This window comes from Lepidothrix coronata, unplaced genomic scaffold, assembly GCF_001604755.1.
Source record: "Lepidothrix coronata isolate B3197 unplaced genomic scaffold, Lepidothrix_coronata-1.0 Scaffold30, whole genome shotgun sequence".
Taxonomy (NCBI): domain Eukaryota; kingdom Metazoa; phylum Chordata; class Aves; order Passeriformes; family Pipridae; genus Lepidothrix; species Lepidothrix coronata.
In genome coordinates, this window is record NW_016690210.1 from 6470272 (window position 1) to 6494825 (window position 24554).

Here is a 24554-nt window from a genome sequence, read left to right on the forward strand (position 1 = left end):
TATATTCCAAATTAAAGTAATTTGTATTTAATTTTACTGTAGTTTACTTCTACACACTCAAGCTTTATTTTGGACATAATTTAGTCAGTTTATGTTTTATAATGTCTTTCTATGTATTGAATGTTTTTATCTGAAATTTTAAGGAACGCGGCAACTCTCATGATACAATGGACTGCAGGAGGTGCTTGGAAGTTTCCACTGCAGTTCATTGCTACGGAGCCAGAAGTAGATGATGTCATCAACATTGAAGCAGTTGGCCTGAATAAGGAATCTATAGTTGGATTTAAGCTTACAAGCCAGACAAGGTAAAAATCCTTATGCTCAAGTATTTATGCAGTTTTCTGAGTGTACAACTCACACTCAAACACATCAGTTAGAATAGATTTGGGCAACAGAAACATAAGTGGTCTGCAGCTATTTCATCATTAATTTCAAGTGCTGCATTGTTTAAGTAGCAAATGTGGTTTTGAAGCTGCGCTATAGAAAAAAAGAAACATTCTATATTTGGGCTCTGGCTTCTCGAATGCAATAGATCCAAATGTTTATGTTATGCACTTAGTTTTACCATAGAAGGCTTGGGTGTGTGTTAAAATGTGTAATACAATGGGAAGGAAGGTGTGTTGTGATATTAAAGGCTCACTGTGAAAGTCTTAATGTTTTCACTAATAGATTTTTTCAAAGTACTTAATGCTTACACCAAGAATATTCCTTTGCATTGTGCTTTAAAAAGTTTTAAATGTGCCATTCTTTTTGTAGTGTTCCTGGCATATTATGTAAGCATGTTATGAATTCAGTTTTACTCTGTCCTTCCACTAGTTAAAATAATGGTGTGTTTCTTCAGTATTTTGTTGCTCTCCTTTTTTAAAATTCCTGCGGAAATCTCTGTTAATATATTTTTTACATGTATCAATTATTTTCTCAGGCTTTCACAAAGTTATATCAAACTCATAGTGTCGTTTGTATACAGCAGGAAGTCAAGGAATAAATTGTGTCATAATGATAGGTGAATTTTAAAATATTAAACAGTGAACCTGAAAGAATCATAATACTTGTAATCTATTTAGCTTATGGAAGTTTTTAAGTTTCTTTTTTTTTCCCTTTAAAATTAACTATTTTTCCTATATATATATATAAAAATTGTGCCAGACATGCAGATTGACACTTAGCTTCCATCATAGATACATCCTTTTGTAGCATTCCGCTCAGGAAGTCTCTTTAGTTCCAACCAATTTTTTTCTTTGTTTGTTTTCTAAGAGCTTATTTCCAAAAACTGTGCCTCTAAGATGGACAGTTGTTCCAGGTTTTAGATGTCTGTCAGTGATGATAATTACTGGGGACTCTGAAAAAGGCTCCTATCATGGTGTTAAAGGTAACAGCTTCAATGGAATGGGCTGTTTCAGATGCAAAAGTGAAGCAGTTGCTCTGGCAATACTGTAATCTCCTGGTAGGTGTTTGATAGTAGTGAAGATACCTAAAGTTCTCCAGAAAGGTATTATAAACCTGAGTCATTACAGTTATATAAAGAAAGAGGCACGATGGAAGACAGATTCTCTTTTGCCGTTAAACAAATTCCAGTTTTATTTTGTATAACAAGTGTTCCTCCCATACATATCAAATACAAAGTGTAATGCATGTGCTGAATAAGTTCATTTACCGTGTTGTAAATGGTACCAGCAACTGCACCCATTGTGCATTAGGAAGGGCCAGCAGGTCAAGGAAGGTGATCCTGCCCCTCTGCTCAGCTCAGGTGAGGATCACCTGGAGAACTTTTTCCAGTTCTGGGCTCCTCAGGACAAGAGAGACATGGAGCTCTTGGAGCGGATCCAGTGGAGGGCGACAAAATTGATTAAGGGACTGGACCATCTGTCTTGTGAGGAAAGGCTGAGGGAGCTGGGCCTCTTCAGCCTCAAGAAGAGACAGCTGAGAGGTCATATACAAGTATCTGAAGGGGGGGTGTCAGAGCATGGACCAGGCTCTGCTCGGTGGTGCCAAGCAACAGGACAAGAGGTAACGGGCAGAAACTGGTGTCCAGGAAGTTCCACTGGAACATGAGGAAGAACTTCTTTGCTGTGCAGTGACCAAGCACTGGAACAGATTGCCCAGAGAGGGTGTGGAGTCTCCCTCACTGGAGACATTCCAGAACCATCTGAATGGCTCTGGGATGACCCTGCTTGAGCAGGAAGGTTGGACCAGATGGCCCACTGTGGTCTCTTCCAACCCGACCCATTCTGTGATCCTGTGAATTCTGTGAACTGCTCTGTAAGGTTTATATTGCTTTACCTTATCTTTGATTTGCTTAGGAGATTTTGGTGGTGGAGGTTTTGTACAGAAGTAGAATATTCAGCCAGCCAACATTTAGTATACCGGACCTGCAGATTAAAAGCAATTACATAAGAAAACTGTATATTACAGATGTAATTTAATGCTTGAATAACTCAAGTTACTTTGATTAAAAATAAAACAATGAAATATTAAAGCATGGTTTAGAAGTTTCAAATGGGATATGGAGTGTCATCCTGTAGATCCTCCTAGAAAAAAAGTGATCAACCCCTTGGAGTATTCTTAAGTAAACAATCAGCAGCACAATCCTATAGAGAATCAGTTCTGGTGCTTAAAGAGAGGTGGTTGTTTTTTCACCTTGCATATACATACTTCTTGTATTCCTTTGTTATGCTGGACAGTAGCTCATGGCACTGCTACCTTGAGTGTAACTGTGGGGGAAATAGAGCTGTATTTCTGAGTAACCTGCTTGAAAGGAACTCTGCAGATGTGTCTTTTTCTCTCTGGCAGGACAGAGAGGTTGCACAGCATCACTGAGAACACCTATACATCTTTTTGAGCGAACAGGGTGCGTTTCTTTACAGCTCCTGTAACTCAAATGTGGGCTTCTCTCTTTAGTTCCACCCCTCCCCGGCAAAATCCTCAATGTGTTCAAAATGTTTCATACTGAATTAATGATTTGGACCTAGTTGCCTCGGGAACAATGAACAGTTACAAATGGGAGATAGTTGCTACACTCTTCACAATGATCTGCAATAATGAAAGCTCTGAGAGTTCATGCAAATCTGTAATGCACTCTTAGTACATTTAAAGTTCACAGACGCATGACCCCAATGTGAAATCGCCCAATATCTGCTTCAGTAAATAGTGAAAGACACTGAGAATGCAGCTAAACAGTTTTGTTGTATGAGGAAAATTCAAATATATTTTTTTAAAACTATCTGCACCTAGAAAAGTTATGATATTTAAATATACCAATACTTTATTTTCAGCTTTAAAAATTCAAAAGTGACACGTTGAATGGTTTCTTGTATTGGCATTAAGCTTGATTAGAGTCAAATCAGCAGATTTCACTTGCTAAATAACAAAATGATGCCACTTCTTAAAATTCATAGATGACCTTTTTTGGGTTCTATCATAAGTGTAGGTTTAATTCAACACCAGCTGAAATCGTTTGCAGTATTTTCACTGAGGTAACTGGCTTTAGTACAAGCCTCTGTTTGAATTCACATTAGTGTTTGTTTTAATGCCAAATGCAGTGTAGGTATTGGTTTACAGAATGATTTACAGAATGACAGCAGTATTGACCAAAAAGGATAGAATGTTATCCTTGGAAATGAAAATTATAGGAGCTTGTTTGATATCCATCACAAATTATTGGTCCATTATTTTATATTGAAATCTGTAATTGAAACAGAGAATAAAAATTCTCAAAGTGATACTTAAGAAAGCTAGTCCTTTCTGTTTGTTTTACTGAAAATAATGTGTTTTTAATCAATTTTGTTTTGGATCAGAACATTTGTATTAATATAGAACTGGGTTTTGGAGCTTATTCCTTGTTATATATTCCTGTATAGAGGTATTTTGATGGTTGAATTTATTTCTTCACATTAAAATACAGATGTCCAGCTACAATAGAATGTTACCTTATTTGTTTTTCAGTGCAAATACTTCAGTGGCCAACATGAAATGTGTGGATAGATAGACACAGATGAATACTGTATTCTCTTTGAATTTTTTTGTAAACTATCTTACTTTTGAAGGTTCAGTCCAACTGGGGGATAATTCTCTACTGTTTGTTCTATCTTCTTGTTTCTCATACACAGTCTCCTTTCACCAGTTTAGTTCTGGCTTTCCATGCACCTGTTAGTGATTATTTCAGTCACATATGGCTTCCCTTATACAGTAAAATTTTGTCCATCTTGCCATCCCAACCTGTCATTCAAATTCTGTGTTTCTCACAAACAGGATATTTGTTATATTAAGGAAACTTCTTGGATAAACTCAAACTGCACCTCAGAAAAACATACTTAGCACCTGCTATCCTAAAAGCAGAGTAGTATTGATGTGGTCTCCACAGAGTGGTATCTGCAAAATCCAAAGCTCCATCTGATTATAGAAACAGAGCTAAAATAAAGAGAAAAAAACTCAACCAAACAGGTGGGCTGGGGAGATGAGAGTAAAGATCAAATTAGGCTTTAAAATGACTGCATGTGCTCAGTTAGTTGTCTTAACCTACTTTTCACTGAGGATTTTTCTTATTTCTTCTATGCACATTTCCTAGTGCATAGAATAAATGTTCAATTAAAAGCATTTCTTGATCACACAAAATTAATGTTAGTTCTGTCTGAGGAATTAGAGAGCAACCCATTTTGTTTCTGTGCCCTCTCTAATTGTGAAGGGAAGAACAAAAAAATATTTAGAGTTACAATTTTAAGAACCATTTCTACTTTTCTGTAATTACTGCTGTATTTCTTTAGAACTAACATGAGCCAGAATTATGTATGCTGCAAGGAAATGCATTCATTAAGTTCTCCTCTCCCTCGCTCACTCACATGTCACTGTGCATGTTACAGGCCTGGATTCCTCTGCCAATCTCTTAGTTAGCAGTTCTACAGAATTCTACCATTAACCTAAAGACGTAATTAGAATACTTTATCTTAGCATCTCCCACATAGGGGCAGCTGCAAAGGACAAATGTTGACTGAGCTCCATTTTTTGGAGTCTGAATGGAGACCAGTGGAAAATATCGATAATGATGCACATGATGCAGACCTTTCAAAAAGTTATGATCTTCCTGCCTGGTAATACAATACCTGTCACACATTTAGCCAGGGGCTGTATCCAGTCATGTCACCTGGACTGCTTTTAGCAGGAAAAGTCAGTCAATCTGCAAATATAGTACCCGTGGGTAGAACAGGAATGAGACAGAAATTGTCTTGTGAAGATGAAACCTGCTTTGCTCTTGCTTTGCTTTTACAACATGTACACGACAAAAAGCCATGTCAAGGTTGGTGAAGCATCCCCCAACAGTCATTTGTCATGCAATGTTTCTTCATATTTTTTGAAAGTCCTTTAATTCAGAACCAGGCTCTCCAAAGACACAGAAGTGATAGTTGGAGTTAAACCTTTTCTGACGTCCAGAGTTTAGGATTTAGAGTGGTCAATTAAACAAGAGTTCATTTGGATATGAAACATAATGAATTTTGATAATAAACAAGGATTTCCTAATTTTTTTTCCATTGTCATTTTTTAGTTGGTAAGAAATGATCACTATCATACCAATCACTAATAATTCTATAGAATTTGACAAATGCGTAGAGTTAATAAGTTTAAAGGACTTGACTGCATAATTACTGAAATTTCTTGTGTCATCCAACAGATGTTAAATGCAAATTACAAGAAGTTTAGTTATGATTAACTAAATTGCAACATTTTGTTGCAACATTGCAACATTGCAACATTTTCAAACCATATCCCTTATTTACTGAAGCAGTTATGTACTTTACAGATATTTTGTTATTCTTTTTTTATTGAAAAAAAAAAATCCCAAACATTTGATCAAAAACACTGCATGTTGCTTTTTATGTGTGGCTTTTCAAAATACTGAGTTTTGTAAAGGAATACATTTCTACAGGAATAATTTACTGCTTCAGTAGTTTGAGGAAGAGAAACATTAAATCTATTTTGAGCCTTTATTTAATAAAGGTTATAGTTTCAGGTGTTTTGGGGTATTTTATGTTTTGCAATATGACCTCTACAGGAACATAAATTTTAAGGTTTTTTTTAGTTGAAGATGTAAGGTGCTATTATTTTTTTGTTTACTAATTTGAAAATTATCTAACATAAGAACGCTGATTAACACAGACTGATATTTAAGAACAAGACTAAAGGAATAATTATAAAAATACCTATTGAAGAGTAGCTCGGTTTTATCTCTTCCAGGTTGCCATGACTTCATTGTCCAATTATTATTTCAATTCAAATTAATATTTACTCTTGTTCATTATTTAAGTAAAGGTAGAGTTCATATTGTCTGATAGAAGTATCAAAGTATTACGACAGGAGTTAAGGAACATAGAGGTGGGAAGATACATTTACTTTCTCTGGTTTATAAGGCCTCTGACCTTACATTTACTAATTTGTTTCTGCTTGGTTCATACGTGTTTTCAAAACTCTAGATGTCATAAAACTTTATAAAGTATGTATCTGCCACCCTTGAGTTAAACAAGAACCTTGAAAAAATTCAGACTGCCTCTCAACCTTCCTTCATGGCTTAGAAATGGCAAGCCAAACATTGACTCTAGAGCTGTTTTACCTGAGGGAGTAATCAAAAGGAGGAATTAAATTTTAATAGTTTTAAAACACATAATTATTAATTTTTAATTATACACTAAATATACAGACATGGAAAGCAATAATATCTGAAATTCTGGTGGTATTCTGGGAATTTGATCTCCGGCTTTCTCTTTATTGTAAAAGATGAGAATGAGAAAGCAATTTATTTATGCTAGTGAGGTACCCAGCGTGCCAGTGTAACCCATGTAATATGGATGCCAATGAAAACACTCTTGTTCTTTCTTGAGAGGACATCTTTAGATTTGTCTTTAAAACAGTTCATGATTTATCAGCACTACAGGTATCGTAAAAGGTTCCTGTTTCTGATTGTGTGTAATTTTTTAATTGCTAGTTTTTTGTACAGTTAGCTGTATCTTCATCATAATCCCTGCTGGCCTATATTATGGTGATATTAAGGCTACCCATTTAATTTGTCAGAATTTCTATTTGTCTTATTTGGACATAGTTTCTACTCTGAGAAACATTTTGTATCCAGTAAATACCCACACTGCTTTGTTTAAAACTACCAAGCTTTGGGGAGTGGAGGGGAAGGAAACAGGGAGGTTTTAGGTGTGACTATATGTGTTCATGTAGGTTTTCATGTATTTATATATTTTACACAACACAGAAAAAAATTATAGCTGCCTCTATTACCTTGTGTCTATGCTGTCAAGAAGTATGCAGATTTTCTTTAAAGTTCTTTATTTTTTTCTCCATTTTTTTAAAATGAAAACTAAAATCTGACAAGGTTGATGCAATAAGATTATTCTTCTCTGACTTGGTAAGTATCTTGAATGCACAACTGTAGATCAGTTTTGTGACAGTTTCATTTTTAACTGTCTGGTCCCCCTGTCCTGACAAAAACTACAGCTTTTTCTCCTGTGTATTTTCTGACTGGTTTGAGGTCTCTGTTGCATGACACCCTGCTAAGAAACAATTTCTTCAAGACTGAAATCCCTATTTTTTTGTGTCTTCTGTGTCCTGTGGCCTGTTCCCTGTCTCATCTCCCTTAGCATCTCATCATTACATCTGTAGTCAGAGTCAAGCTCTTGTATGTCTTACGAAGACTCAAAGCGCTTATTAGGAGTTGTCATCCCTAACTACTCACTGGAAAACAGACTGAACGTTGGAGATAAAGTGCTGTCTTAAAATGTTCCTGTGTCTAGTCTATAGAGTAATGATATTAGAAATGAAGACCTGTGTTCAGGTCTCTGTTTCCAGAATGAGGGTTTGAATATTTATCTCAGACATTTTTGATCAGTGCTCTACCTGCTACTCAGTCTAAGAGCCATCACTTCTTTTTCATCCCCTACCTGCTCTTTTTGTGCAGTAAGTATGCTCTAGGCATTCACAGCTGAGCAGGCCTTGTGGGAAACAAAGATGTGAAAATTCAAGGCTTAGACAGCACACAGATGGGAACTCAGGCCATAGCAGGATTAGTGCTTATGGCCCAGGGCTATAAACTCAGCTGCACAGCTTTAGGCACCACAAAAAGACGTTAGCATAAGTTTGATGTCACAAGACAAAATGTCATTTTAGACATGCAGTAGTTTTGCCCACCTTGCTGTCACCTAAAGTAAAAGCTAGGCTAAATCTGCTGATGCACCCAAATCTAATGGCACTGCTAAATATCAGTTAATTTGATTTTATTTTTTTTTTTAAGCAACAGAAGCTTTTTGGTTTCTGCTTTCTACACTCGCACTGTTTGTTTCTGTAAATCTACAGTGTAACCTTTTTTTCATGAGAGCATTTTGAATATAGTAAAACCTTTCGTGAGAACATATTCCAAAGGAGAGCTATTTTTAAACAAGATGACATAGGCCCAGCTTACCACCCACAGAACAGAGCTTGTCCAGGAAATGTGGGACATTTCCGTAGAGATATGACTTGCCATAAAATATTAAATTTCATTTCTTTGTGAGTATTTTCTTTGAAAAGCAGCGATATTTCTGGTGTGACAGTCCATGAATAAACAGATTTGAACAGCTTTTATTTGGGATGCTATTAGTTTTTCTTTCTTCAGGTTTTATCAACTGAAAATGTGTTCCCTCTAAGCGTGTATGACACTTGCCCTGCTGTATGGTGGCAAAGTGCTGTGGATTAATTTTTGACCATCCCATTGTATTTCTAGTTCCAATTTCATATGTTCTCTTTCTGTCCAGATAGCGATAGACTTGTCCTTAGCAACACATATAAAGACCAAAAAGAAAGTGCCTCACCAGAAAATACAAAAATGAATATTCTTTTCATGCTGAGAACATTTATGGCAAGGACTCCCTGAGGAACTGCGATGGACAGGCTTCAGTCTGGGATTGGCCTAAGACTGTTTTGTTGTACTCAGACACTGTTTTTACCAGGAATTAGCATTTTCTTTGGGTCCAACAGCACTGCCATGAAACAAGCCATTGGAAAAGATCTGCGGGACCTGTGACAGAAAATCTTTGCGATAAGAGCTATAAAATAATATTAATAGAGGAACCTAATTTTTATTATTGCAATGTTTTAAGGTGTTCAGTTTATGGGATATGAAAAATGTAAAAGCAGTGATAGAAATTTATTATTTTCCATATCTTCATTTCAAGGCTTTCAGAACTCCCTCCTAATCTGGTAATGCTCTGCCAGATTGCAAATTCAGTTCTGGTCATAAAACATGATAAAATAGGTAGCTTGTCAGTTTTATTTGATTAGAGATTGGAAAAGTGAGCGCTTTTAATAGGAAAAATGGATTTTCACTCTGATATGAAATTTACTTCTATCACTGTTATTATATCTTTACAGGTCAAATGATTATTTTCTTTCTAGTGGCAAATTCTATCATTATTCTGTATTTATTATAATATTTATAACAGCATATGAGTGTGTTTGAAAGTGAAGACCAGTATGCAGGTCCCTGTATATAAAGAATACAAATATTTATAAATAAACAGTTACTACAGAATAATTACTCTGTAAGTAAGAATGCTATTAATATTCTGTATTCATTCCATGGGCTGCCATCTTTCCTGAGTCACACCTTATGGTGGCCTAAATGCAGATAAATTTTATTAAGATACTGTAAAATACACAATAACCTCCTGTGCTTTTCCGTAGCTCCCCAGAGCCATTCACTGCACACTTCCTGGCGGGCAGCGATCCTGATTTCCTTGTAATGCCTCAAGCTGGAGAACTTCTTCCAGCAGGCACCGTGGGAACCCATATAACGGTGGGATACAAGCCAAGGATGTATGGCAAGAAGCATACAGCAACACTGGTAATCGAGGTGAGCCTTCCTGAGAGCAATACACAAATACACCTTCAGGAGTGCAAGCAGGAAAAGAAATCCTACACCAAAGAGCAGCACTGAAACACACAACTGCACGTACTGTGATTATTTTGCTGCTCTTCACAACGGACAAGAATAAAACTAAATTTTGCAAATTGGCACGTGACAAGCTGGAAAAACATAATGTATTTTAATTTCTGTGTTATCCCTTTGCTATCTGCATCAAAGACAGATACTTATCTTGATACATTTGCCCCAACTCCATAGACAACGTGACTTTCACAAAGAATCAAAATAATCGTGTTAAGAACTGGTGGAGAATATATGAGTAATTGAATATGTGAGGCCTAGGTTATTGATTTTAATTGTATTATACCTCTTAGGATCAAAGGCACTAGAAGCTAGGTTCTAAACTGTAGAAGATAGAATTTCAGAGCACAAAGCCAGGAGTAGCTCTTTGAAAGCAAGCTTCAAAATAAGCAAAAATAATTTGTAAGCAAACATATTGTGTAAATCTGAAGGTTAGAAGACATTTTAAGGCATTTATCCCTTCAGTAATAAAAATGTTCATATGAATGCAGGAATTAATCTATTGAAAACATACAGTAGCAGCAAACAACCCACATGCTCTATAAATCATAGTTTGCACTCTAAATCTATTCAGTGTGCGCTGGCAATGTTTTCAGGCTACTATATTAGATGAAAAACAGCAATATTGATTTAAGAAATAAGATGGTTGAAACAAAGTTGATAAAAAGATGCATGGCAAATCACTCTACCGTTTTATCTCTGTAAGTGGCAACTTATACAACAGTGAATAAGAAATTCAAATCCTGGTTAAACAAGAAAGTCCTTTACTCCCTCTTATTTGTTTTCTTTTACTGTATTAAATGTTTGATTAATTTAGTCTCTTTACATCAACAGCAGTGATGATTATCACTCTTCCATTTGAAAAAGAAAGATAGCTGACTTCATATATTCTGTGCTCTTTTGTATTTACAAGATGCTGTGTTACACAGCTACAGAGCTCAGAAACATCTAATGTAGTTCTGGAATGGAACTCCTGTTTTTAGGCACGACACACGTAAATGTACTAGCTATGCTTGTCCTTGACTTAGCTTCCATCACTAACAAAGAGTTTTAACCATAAATCTCTCTGGAATGCGACAAACACAATGGTCAAAGGTCATTATTTCCTTTTTGGAATTTATCAGTACAGATGGCTTTTGTCTAATTGGATTTTTATCCTACATCTACTCACACCTTAGGCTCTGGTTATGATCTAGGCATATGGCTCTTTACATCTCCACTTTTGGTACTGTGTATGGGTGTAGGAAATCAGTCACTCATACATGTTGCATACACATATCAGATCACATCTGGTTGTGTCTATTCCTGTATGTTGAAAAATACATCGAGGACTCTTGATGCTCATAAGTGCATTTTGGACTCATATAACTCCATCACAGTATGTTAAAGATATTTCTAAGGTTCTTACTCTAACTGAAGTATTAAGTGGTTTCAGTAATGTTTTGATGAGGCTTGTGTTCTCTTTGCTCTTATTGGTAAGCCTTTTGTGTAGTCCAGACTTCCCCCTTTCCTCTCCACACAAGCTTTCATTCCTGTAGTTCTAATGGAAGCCAGAGCATCTGCAACTGTGTGTAATTCAGCTACTGTGCTCTCAACATTGACCTGAAATTAAATTTGGTGACATGTTGAGAATACCTGATGCTCATTTCTGCCTTTTGTGTTTGTTGAAATCCTTTTCATTAGTGACCTGAGAGAGACAGATTTAGTTAGATGGCAAAAGGGGTATTAAATCACTTTTATTTGGGGAATAACAATGGAGGTGGTGAAATGCAATTATGTTAGACCTAACACTGAAGAACCTCTCTTGCATGTATCCTTTCTATCCAATGTACTGGCTGAGGCTTTGGGCTATTTTTAGAAATGGTGAGGAAGCTTCTTTTCTTTTACAGTGCCTCTCTTCTGATGCTGCTGCAGTAAAGGACTACAGTACTCTTGGTTTAAAATTTCTTTTGCATTTCTGAGGGTAAAGGCATAGTCCTAACAATCTCATATTTTCATTATTAAATTCTTTGAATAGTGAGTAGCAGACTTGTAATTTTTGTGTGCTTCAAAGAACAGCAATAATTAAGCTGTAAAGTAGCAGAGATGACAGTGTAAGTTCTTTAGTTTATGTTCATCATTACAATTGTGTTGTAAAGGAAAATAGGAGGTTAGGATTATGGGGAAAGATCCTATAGTCATCTTTTCCTCATTTGTTTTAAACATTAAACTCAAATATTATACATGCAAATTTTTTTGTTTTGTTACCCTGCTGAGAACCCAATGCTGAGAAGCTAATTAGCATTAAGATATATATATTACAGTTTGCCTCTAGGATGTGTGTACATTTTATTAACTGAATGTGTATATATGTATATATTTGAAATACTGTTGCCTATTTTGTATTTTCTGCACAAAAATCAGGTACTTCATGGGATATGTTGTGGATTCTTTAAGACTTTAATATTCATGAATACTTACAGTAGATTTTATTAATGGCAGGGAACCTTAATTACTTTGCTGAAGCAATTAAAGTTCTTTAACCATCATTAAAACTTCTGTTCTCAGTCAGCTACATATCAAAACAATTGAAGTTAGATAATTATTTAAATAACTGTTAGGAATCTTAATTTTGCAAAAGTGACATAGAAAATTACTTTAAAAATGTATTTAGATCAAAGAATGAAATATAATAGAAAGCCAGTAAGAAAAATAATCATACTTGTTTCTTTGAAAAACTATGTAGCTTTGAAAGAGAACATCATAACCTAATTGAGCTAAAGTAAGAAACAGTGACACGGTGCCTGAAGAGCATTTTTTTTAATAGGCTTTGTTCTATAATCCAACTTGCAAATTTATAATTGCCAACATAAACAGCACAGTTCTAACTAAAAAAAAAAAAAAAGTATTGCCCCTAATTATAAATTAGTAAAGAGAACACACTTTTCAAATAAGCCATAAAATGCTGTGAGGAAAGAAAGGAATTCCTCAGCTGCAGTGACATCTCAGAGCTGGGGTGTGCCTGCCAAGCTGAACAGAAAACCAACAGATCTGAGGGATGGCAAGATGCATCTGGAGCAGGGGGATGCTCTGCAAAGGCTTCTTGGGGTAGTAATCATGGCCAGGCACAAGGTGGAGCTGCCAGGAGGCTGGCAAATCCTTGGAAAAACATGTATTCCTGTTGGCTTGCAGTTAATTTGCTTTCACTGTGCTGAATTCAGCTAGAGACCTGAGCAATTGCTTTGTAATTCATGTGTGAGACTTCAGAGATATTCTAAAGCAGAAGGCACACACAATAAGTCTTAAATGATAAAATAGGTGTCAGAGTGAACCAGATTGCAGGTAACATTATCAAGCCCTCCAGAAGTCAGGCTTGTGCACCTTTATTACTGAATAATCACTAACTTAGCCTATGGAAGATAGCATATCAAAACCATTTGTCATGCTGTTCTGGAAATAAATGATGCAGCGTGCCAGCCACAGTACCCAGGTGTGGCTTCTCTAAACTTGTCTGTGAAAGCTTGCATATCTTACCAGCAAACAGTACTATTACATATTCAGTAGCTTGGAGGAAACACGTTCTGCCTTGTTCCTGGTAGATTTCTTAATTACTATAGTTTAATGTTATTCTAAATTGTATCTCTTAAACAGAATGAAATACTTTCACATTAAATATCACCTGTGTTGTTGTTGACATGAGTTTTATGATTAAAAGCAGAGTGCAGAATCAATACTCAACATTTTTCATTCACAAGCATGAGGAATAGTTACTTTGCTTATTGAGACTATAATTCTGATAATGCCAAAAGATGATAAAAATATGAGGACCATTGCTATATGAAGGTATTAAGACTGTGTTCAGTTCTGGAGGATTTTGATTGCATTACCTCTGAGCAATGTTTTGAAACACCTAATATTTGAATTGCAGAAGTCAATTAAGGACATTTCAGTTCTACCTGGAAATGTTCTCTAACCTAAGAAAATTATTCGCAGCCATCTTCTTCATCAGAAATTTGTCAGAGCCTGGGTAGGCATTTGTCAGCCTGTGGGAGGTGGTGAGTGAGTGCCTTTAGATCACTTGTTTTTTATTGCTTTGGGGTTTTTTCCTCTCTTTCACTCACTTAATGGACTATCACTGTTTTGATCCAGGTGTTTTCTTTCCTCTGCTCTTCCCTTACACAGTTCACATAAAAGTTTGGTTTAATTTCATTCCATATACACTGATCATAATTGGTCATTTATTTCCTTGTCACCAGTGCAGCATAAATTAAGGGCCAGGAAATATTTGATGCATTACCTGTAATTTCCTGTGGTTTAGGTTTTTTGGAAGTCTTGCAAATTTTATTTGGATTTTGCAGAGTTCACACTGTTTGGAAGCTAACTGGCATACAATATTCCTTGAAATTCCTGATCCTTGTTCCCAATATTGATCACTCTCCTAATGAACATTTTTTGGCAATTAATTAGCATGTAATTCAGTAGCACTTCCAACCTACAGTGAATACACATAGATGATCTGTGTTTTGCAAATTAATCCTGTGAGTCATGAGCTGTCAGTAAAAATGGGTTGGACACAAAAAAAAAGTAGACTTTTATATAAATTATTTGATGACTGTTACCAGTATTTGCTGAATACATTACTTCATGAACATTACTCAGTCAGTCATCAAGATGGTTAAATGACTTACTTAAATAATTTATTTAGTAAAAAGTGGCAGTGTGTGGCTCAGTTTTGAATTCTTAAAAACATTTTTCAGAACGATTTAGCTCTGCAGGTGGCCATTACTCCAACCAAGTGAGCCAAATTATTATTCTCTTCACACTTCTGTTCAGGAATGTTGAGGTTTTGAAAAAAGAAAGTTATTCATTTCAGCAAGAAATCCTCCCTCAGATTGTCAAGGACATTCAGAATGTGGTCTGGTCTTTCTTCTTAAATTACGTGTGAAATAGCCCTAGATATTCATCACAGGGAGCCTGGGATTCTTAAATACCTGTGTTTGTATCAGATATATCTTCTTAACAGAGATTCTCTTTTATAATTCTGTTCTAGTCAATAGCACAGATTGCAGCAGATTCAATGCCTTCATCTTCAGACTTTGTTACTACCAGAAATAGTATTAGAATTGTTTCAAATTTGATACAGTAAACTGCATTGCCTTAAAAATAGGAAGAGTTCCTCTGATTTGGGAATTTTTTTCCCATTTTTAAGGCAAGTAAATGCAGCTTGCAAGTCAAGTTTTCTTGCTGCAGTTTTCTTATTGGTTAGAATAGTTATTGAAGTTAAGCTGAACAGACTTATACTGAAGAAAATACTTACAGCTTCAGCAGCTTTTCAAAACCTAATATTTTACCCTTGGAAATAAAGTATTCTAGTAAAACACATATTTGTGTTTGTCTAAGGTTTATTGAAAATTACTGAAGTCTAGGTTGTCTTGAAAATTACTGAATTCTGGGTGGTTCTAGTGCTAAACAAAGAACTACTCCAAGTTATGCTGACAGTTACAGTAACTCTTTTCCATGTGTGTAACACATTTCTCCTTTAACAGAAAGTGCTGAACTGAAACAACTGTATTTTTTTTTTTCAGTTAGTCACTGTGTAAATGCACACTTTTTTCACAATGACCATCTCCGACTGTCTTGGATGGTGATACATGATTTACAACAGATGGACTACCATAATTCATGGTGATAAATTAGGGTGAAGTGTTTTGTTGTTATTGTCCTTTTTTTTTTTCTTTTAGCTTGATGGATTCTATCTAAAGGGTTCGTGTCATAACACCCATGATTTCCCCATGGAACCCAATGAGTTTCCATCAGGCAAATACCAATGTCTCCTGCCACAGAACAGCTGATAGAGCAAAAGAATAGGCAGGTTTTTTTCACAAAGTCAAGCCACAATCTTTTTTTTTTCACTGAACATACAGTCTAGGATATCTTTGTAGCAAACAGGAAATTAACAAAAGGTTATTACTACGCAGAAGTCTATATCAGTTATTTGATGCTGATAATAAATGAAGTTGAGAGATGGCATAGTCCACAATTTTTGTTTAAATCCCACTTCAAACTGTTACTAACACTATAGGCAGTACAGTTATAATATGAGTAGATTTCATGAGCAGAGATTAATTTTTTTAGTAACTTGATACTCAGTTTAAATTACTGGCTAAAATACCTAACAGATCTTTTCTCTGACCTTGGAATAATCAATGAGACTTGCACACAGTGAATATGACCCTGAGGTTAAATTTTCTTTCAACTCAATTGGTTAGCTGCTGTAGTAAAGGGAGATAAAACATTTCATTTTGTACTGAAGTTAATAAAATAATTAGCTAACTTTGGAGACCCAGTTTTCGTAAATGACAGCTTTATCTTTGGACATAAGATACTGATGTTGGTTTATGTTGCACCTGCTTTTGCTGGAATTTATCTTTGTAGTCAGTAGAGTTACTAGATCATTTCACATTATTAAATAAAGATGAGTTAATCTGCTTGTTTTACCCAGAATAATATTAAATTTAAATTAGATTTTGATTTTAGAAAAATAGTAATGAAAATTTTGAAAAATTATGCACACATGGTGAAATATGTACTAAGATCTCATGCTTACTAATCTCATTGGAATAAGGTGAGTCATTCAGCAGACACTATGTAAAATTAGTACTGCCAATTTTGAAGTTTCTTTAAAAATACACAGCAAAAAACCTCATCTAATCTTTCAACACTGGTGCATAAAAGTATATATTCAGGCACCAAAATGCTGGTTAAAACCAGTTGTCTGACAAGAAGCACTACAATTAGAGATTCATATGGTGATGGCATTTAAGAGCTGTAAGTCTATTCAGCATATCTGTGAAATAGTGTCAGTGCTGCATAAGTACATAGCAGAGAACAAAGCCTGTGCTGAAGAGTTTACAGTTTAATGTTCTGAAACTTCTTGTTGAATATCTGCAATATAAATTCAAAACTGCTTGCAGTGATATCCCTTAAATACACTTTAGCAATGAACAGGGTATTAGAACGATAGGAAAAGCATATGAAAGATAACAAAGATAAACATCTAGTCAAACTTTTTCACTGGCAAGTATAAAACTAACATGTAACAAAACTTAATACAGTCAAAGAGCCACTTTTAACTTGCTTTTTTCCCCCTCTTCTCTATGCTGTTATAACTATGGGATAACTGTAGAGAAATTTAGAGTTTGACTGCTCACCTCTATGGCTTTCGTAGTGCTTTACCTAGACCATAATTAATCGACAGAATGCAATAAATAACAAGACAAATAAACACACTATGCTTTGGAAATGGTTGGTAGCATTTATCCTATGTGAGAATTTGTCACAATTTGTATGGGTTTTGTGGCACCTCTCTGTAGGCCAGATCTGCTTGGTGTACTGACATGCCCAGCAGCAAAGCAGAAATGGAATGCTCAAACTGGAATGAGCAAATGGGCCACAAAGCCATTTTGGAAGCTGAACTGTTAACTGAGGGAAAAACTCTTGAGCTCTGAGGTGGACTGTTGCACTGATTTCCAGATTGATTTCCAAGTATACACAGCCTCTCTGACCTTTTGTTTCCTTGGATGAAAAATGATGTTAGATGTAATGCTGATATCTACAATTGATTGTTCTAAAGATTAAGTTAGTTTTAAATGGGAGATGAATTACATAAAGTACAACTCTTGCTGCAATGATAAAACCTTATGACTTGAAGCAGGAGAGAAAGGTGACCCTACCAGCAATGTCTCTGTAGTTCAACACACCAGGATAGTACCAACAAACCTGCTCTGGAACCACAAGCAGCATAGCTGTGTGATTGCAGTGCTGTGCCAAATGTGGAAAGGCAGACCTTGGGAATTTGAAAATATCACTTATTTCATACAACTTCACTGCTCTGAGGCTGCAAAGTCTCTGATATGTTCTATATATTATGTTCATGCACTGTGTTCTATGTTCTGTATAAGAAACAAATTTCACATTTATATTTTAAAAGACCTATGCCATGCCTTATTTTTTACTCAGTCTTCCCTACTAGTTTTATCTTGGAAACCAACAAAAAAAAAAAGCTCCAGACACTGGGGGATTGGAATTTCCAGCCACTAACTGTGAGGGAATTGATGAATGCCTGCCTGAAGCGGACATGCAATGGTTTGGCCTTCTTTTGCACAGTACAAAGCTGGACATAATAAACATAATTTGAGAGTTTGCAATATTTCTGTTGTTTGTTTATTTGTGTGTTTTGGGGTTTTTTTTTAAAGAAAAGGAGAACAGAAAACTACGATTCAGGAATATACCTTTTCCTAGATGTAAAACCAGGAAAATGCTAAAGACTTGGAATAAAGACCTGCATTCAAGAGCTAAAGTGATACATTTCGAAAGGAAAATGTTTGAAAGATCTGAAAAAGTTACACATGAGTTTTTAGCAACCAAAATTCTGCTTCTGGACACAAATGAGGCATGGGAGGTATATAGTCATACAGCCTTATTATTCATAGAAATAGTAGTCCTTAAGTACAGATAGATGGGATGTGTAGCAAGAATAAAAACCACATGCTCAGAAAGAATCAAGTATCCAAGCATTACAAGTTATGACATAGAAACATATGTTCTCTTCCTAGAGACCAGTTATAAACAGAGAGCAAATGAAGAGTGTCATTTTCAATTCACATAAATACACTTCAAACTAAAGATTTCAACATGAAACTGCAATTCTCTTGTGCATACTCAGAATCTTTTTCGCTTAGTTTTGTTCGTTACTCTAATGCAAAAATTCCACCATTTGAGAATACCATTATCACCAATAACAAAGCTGCAATTAAATCCTCCAGTATAAACCTGAGGAATTTATATTATAGTATGAAATAATTAAATACTATTGGAAAACATAGAGAGTTATGGGATTTACTGAATAAAAAAGGCATTTTAGATCAGCCAGGGAAGGTAAGTTTCTCATCTTTGTTGTACCTGGTCCTGAATAAACTAAATGTGGTTTCAGTTCTCTCTTTCAAGAGTGCAATTCTCATTCTATGTTATTCCAGTACATTACATGGAAAAGGATAAATATCTTTTGAAATCAATGTAGCATCTTAAATCGCTGACAAATTTTCAAGGTATTTGATCCCTGATTATTTTTCATGTCTCTGTTCATTATTTTCAGACACAATCAATGCAGTGGACATATGAAATCAATGGACTGCCTCCACAGAATATACCACCCACAGTGGCAGCAAAAGTAGTTACTACTGGCACTTACATAAGATCATCCACAGTTCGACAGCGCAATTATTTACGTGAAAATCGGAAACTTATAACCACTGGAGCATCCTCACCAATCAAGGGGGCACCTTTGGTCCTGAGGAAAAAACAGAGAAAGTTATGATCAGTTAATTTTTTGGTGAGGAAACAAATAAATTCAGATAAAAGGAGGATGTGTTGGGGTTTTTGTTTTTGTTTTTTTTTAAGCACATATGATATGCATTGATTGTATGTTTTACACAGAAGGTTCAGAGTGCCTGAGCCCTAGTAATTATTCCTGTTTTTCTATAAGGGATTTTGGATGCTTATGTAACAGTTTGTTTATATCATGCGGATGTCAGCAAGTTCAGAGAAAAGAAATTGAGTTTAAAAAAATATACCTGAAAATTGGGTAATTCAAACTAGCACTTTGCTTTCTAAGAGGGATATTAGTTTAATGGGACTTCAGTGAGAATTCTCAGTGAGCACTCTATGTGGTGTTCAGCATATTACACCCATGGAAACTAAGCAAGAAAAAACAATCCTTGATCTCTTCCACAATAAAGTCCTTACCCAAAGATGGCAATCTTTTGCTAAGGTGAAACAAGATTACATGCCATGTGTCCAGAGCTTTAACACCTGTCAGATTCTCTTGCTTTGGAAAATTTCATTAATTAAGACATCTTTTCTTTGTATAAAATAAGAATCCTATTTTATTCATCCCATAACACTTCAAAATCTTAGATAGTTATACATAGCATAGAAGTAAAATAAAACATCCATCATCAGTATTTTTGTGTTAAATACATTTTGCAGAATGCTTTAGAGTATTGAAATATAGAAGGCTGTGAAAAGTTACTGAGGAATGGAGACAGATTTTTTTTCCCCTAGAATAAACAAATCAGCAATGCTATTCTTGATACATTTCTCTTTCCATTCTTTCCATCCATGGATGACTTTAGATGGAAATTTAGGTTTTCTTTGCTCTTGATGCAATGTGGAAAATTAGATCTATACAGACATGTTTGTAAGATAACTGGATGGGTAAACCCTGCCTTCTTTCTTCATTGAGATTGTTTTTCCTGATTTTACTAACAGGATGTAAATTGTATTTGTGCCTTTATTTTGATGGCAGAATGTACTTTCACAAAAAAAATTGGCTAGGTGCAGATGAAGTGCTTTCTTGGCACAAATACAGAATGAGCATCGTTGCTCAGGAATGGGGAGCCTGAGAACAACCTATGTAGGTCAGTGCAAATGAGCACCAGTAAAACCATTTTACCGCAGTGGGCTTGAGGATTTTGTTTATGCCACACATTTTAGAGCAGCTATTACAGAAAATGTTGGGAACATATAAACCAGCAATGGCACTGTTTAATGTCTCATTTTAAATGCAGTATGCCCCATTTTGGTCAGGAACCAGGTAATCCAAAGTAAGAATAAAATCGGCCTTCTAAATTCAGTGCAGAGCACAGGAAAGACATTGTCAATAGTGGTCTCTAGTATACACCTAGAAGATATTAAGAAGCTATTGCAATATTTATCTTAAATGTTACTGGGACCACAAAACCAGCTAGATTTCAGAGGAAGGCTCTATCTGCATATATAAATTAAGCAAGTGTTTCTCTGACTGCAAGAAATCAGAATTTATGGATCAGCAACGGTTTCAAAACTAATGATTTGTGTTCAGGAAATATTTCAGTGACACCACTTCTTTGTAAAAGCTTTGTTTTCCTTGTTTTGCTCTTTTAAAGTAATGCTTTCCTATTTAAAATGACACTTTTTAGCAAGATGCTTGAAATTTTGTAATTCTCCCAGAGATAGAATAGCAGGTGGCATAGAGGTGAATCACTTAAAAATTACATGGTGCTCAATCCAGAGATTTTATGCACAATTTGCTTACCTGCACTTGCTGCTACACATATTAGATTTTCTAATTCTGACATACAGTCAAACATCTACAGTCAAACCATTGGCAGATATACAATAGGATAATACCTGAGGGATGTTTTCAAAGGAACAGTTTAATTATATTACCTATTTTAAAAGGGGTAGTTGCATAATCTATGCTTTCTGGACAAAATTATGTGTTTTTTTCAATATGTACAAGGTCAGTCCTGAGTTATGCAAGATATGCCATTATCAGTTGAATTTGGACATAATATAAAATAATTATTGTGTTTTTCTTATTTCTTAGAGTTTAAACAGAACTAAGCATAATTCTTCTAATATTAAGAATATACTTACAAAGGTGATTTAAAGACCATTGTAGCTGTGTGGTTGTAACATCCACAATGTTTTATATATTATCTACCTTCATTTATGGATTACAGTGACTATATAAACTATTAAAAATAAAATCAGTTTTACTTCATAGCTTGATACTTTGCATTTCTATCAGTGTAGTGACAGTATTCTTTATAATGCAAGGGGTAATTCCAAGTACATATCTTAAAAACCAGATTTTAAGCAGCAGCACTGGAGGATTTCCAGAATGATCACTTTTATGCATTACTTACTTCCTCCTCTTTAGTAGAATTACTGAGCCATTTTGAAAATGTGAGAGTTTCAACTTATGGAAGGAAAGGATTGGCATGGGAAAAGATTACAAAATGCTGCTTTTGTTATTTAAACTTAGAGAATTCACTTCAAAGCTTCTGGACCCACCATTAAATCTGAGCTTCAGAACAGCTGGGCAAGCTGTTTGCCATCACCCTGCACCTTAAAAATGTAATCTGCAGAAGAATTTAACTACTGGAGATAGAGCTAAACACAGTTGATGCAGTTAGGGCTCAAGTCTAAAAAAAAGCAGTCCAAATGATTTAGCTACGAATTAATCCTAAATTACTATTCATTATCATAATCTTCTTATAAGGCAATGGGAGAGAATGAACACAGTCTCAAAATTATGGCTTTTGAAGATGCCCCCACAATGTTTTCTATGCCTTCATGCCACATCAGAACAACTACTACCAGAAACTGGAAGAAAAAACCCCAAAACTTTGTTTCTCCACAGTAGTGCACCATCAGGATCCTTTTCTTCTGAAAAGAATGAAAAAAGGAGTTTTCCCCCCTCACATTAATCTGTGCAGGTACAGCAGAATCTCGGGTAAATGGGGAGATACTGGTTATTACTGTAAATAATAGGTCTTAATTTTTAATTGCTAATATCAATTAGTGATCTAAAATTACTTCTAATGACCCAACATATATTTTGATTTATAGAAGTATAACATTTACAAAATAAGTTTTTCAAAGTCACTGCGATACTTATGGCCAATGTCTTAATCATAATCCTATGTGCCACACATGAGTCAGCTGTGCATCTGCTTGTTACTGTCTTAGCAGAAATACAAGTTTCTAACCAGTATAGTCACCATGTGTTTATTTATATTTCTTTCTGCCTTCTCTCTCTATGTCTCACTGTAATGATTCATCTACCAGAGTAATTAAAACAAGGATTGAAACCTTATGAAGCAACATTATTGTGTAACATAGAACTTGTTACTTTGGGAGTGAGGTCTACATTTTTATTTATTATTAAAATACTGTTCAGCTTCTCCAGCTGTTGAGCTCTTGGTTTTATGTGCCATGTCCAGTAGTGGGGACACTCTGCCCTAGGTTGTTGCAGGACTGCACAGTCACAGTATTGGCTTCAAAACAATACAGAGCAATCAACCTTCCAGTTGTTAGATGTTCAGCTGAGCTGTATTTGACACAATACCACACAGAGGAATGACATGAGGGTGACACAGACATGTCATTAGGATGCCTGCTGTTAGCTGGTCAGGTTGAAGTGAGCTTTGCTGTCACATAACCCAGATTTCAAGACTGCTTGTTCTACTAGTGTCTGAGTCACCATGGTATCAATGACACCCTAAGACTATTTTATACCTGATCTCACTAGATATAAAAAGGTTTGTGAATATCAAACTTACCCTTCAAGAATAATAAGAGCCTAATATTAACTCCTGTGCTGGGTCAGATTTTGTCTGAGTCAGGACAACTGAGAGGTAAAGGCTGTTTTAAGCACAGAAGATGATCAGGTAAAGAGCTCACTGGGTCACAGTGAGCTCTATATATTCCTGCTGCCAACTGCAAGGAAAGGTATTCTTTCAAGACAGCTCTTTGGACCAAAGCCAGGTTAGCAGAGGACACAATGCTGAACCAACAATGCTCTTACTTCAATTAAATAACATGGCAGCAGCCAAATCTGAGCATGCACTTTTTTCCTCTTTGATCAGAAACCGAAAATACCGGAAGAAATAGAATGTTTTGACTTACCCTGTACACAGAAAACATCAGGGGAAAAACTGCTCTGTATTTATAAATATTCCTAGGAGGAAGGCTTAGTATTTAGAAACAGAAAGAAAATCCCTGGCTTTGCCTTACTATTTATTTGTCTGTGAGGCATTTCATAATTTTATTTCTCCCTGCAGTGGCTGCTCATTTTAAAATAAACGAGTGAACAGTGTTTTACTGCTGACACAGATCACAGTTTGTTGCTAATGGAATGTTAACTGCTTTTTAAGTAACTCTGAATAAACCTACTGATCCATAGAAGATTCATCTAAAAAGTAATCCAATTCATCTACTAGCTTTGCTGCTTCCACTGTCATGAAACATGTTCTTCTGCAGTTTACTTTACTGCAGTTATTGTAATATTGGTAGTGTCAAATTTCCTATAGTAGGATATTTTACATTTTGAGACCATGGCATGATGACAATGTGGTGAGGTCATGGCAGGACATTGATGCCAAGGTCAGTGCGCAGAAGTCTGTCCAAAAAGGACTTTTTGGTGCCTGGGGAAATAAAGACAAAGACATGGGGACAAGGACAATCTTTGAGGGTTTTTTTTTCCCTCATTATTCCAGGAGTTACCTCTTTTCTGTAAAGTACCCAATTTTTCGTGGTAAAAAAATAAAATAAAATAAATCTGTCAGTGGAAAACTTGACAAGTAGCTGCTCATCCCACCACAGCAGATGCCACCAAATCAGTGTGGTACAAGTCTTAAGTGACAAAATAAAATCAGATGTATCAAGAAGGGTAAGGCAACAAAGTAAATCCTGCCACTTATTAAATGGATAATGTTCATCACATGGGATCCAATTTACCAATCTGTACAAAAATTTTTTGTTAAAAAAAAAAAGTTTTTCCCTTTATTATAACAGATTTGCAGAGTGCCTCTGCTGTAACCTACAGGCCTGATATTGAGAATATGAGCTTGCTGCATTCTGACCCTACATATCCTCTGGTCCTTATTGTCTCATATAATACTCAAGTGCAAAGTGTACATTGCAAAATTAATGAAAACCTCCAACTGTCCTTGTCAAAAAAGACATGAGAAACAATTTGCTAAACCCACAAGCTTCT

At 35.5% G+C, this 24554-nt stretch overlaps 1 protein-coding gene across 2 annotated transcripts in view; it reads left to right on the top strand.

Annotated features, from left to right (window-relative positions):
- Positions 1-21635, top strand: part of CFAP47 (cilia and flagella associated protein 47) — a 275959-nt gene extending 254324 nt beyond the window's left edge. The window contains exons 62-64 of one of the 2 annotated variants that reach the window (XM_017811012.1): positions 144-305; positions 9709-9877; positions 19104-21635. In XM_017811012.1, the coding sequence (XP_017666501.1) occupies positions 144-305; positions 9709-9877; positions 19104-19325 (553 nt within the window). In that variant the 3' untranslated portion in view covers positions 19326-21635. The remainder of the gene's footprint in view (positions 1-143; positions 306-9708; positions 9878-19103) is intronic. The other variant, XM_017811013.1, reaches the window with a different exon arrangement.
- Positions 21636-24554: the final 2919 nt, after the last annotated feature.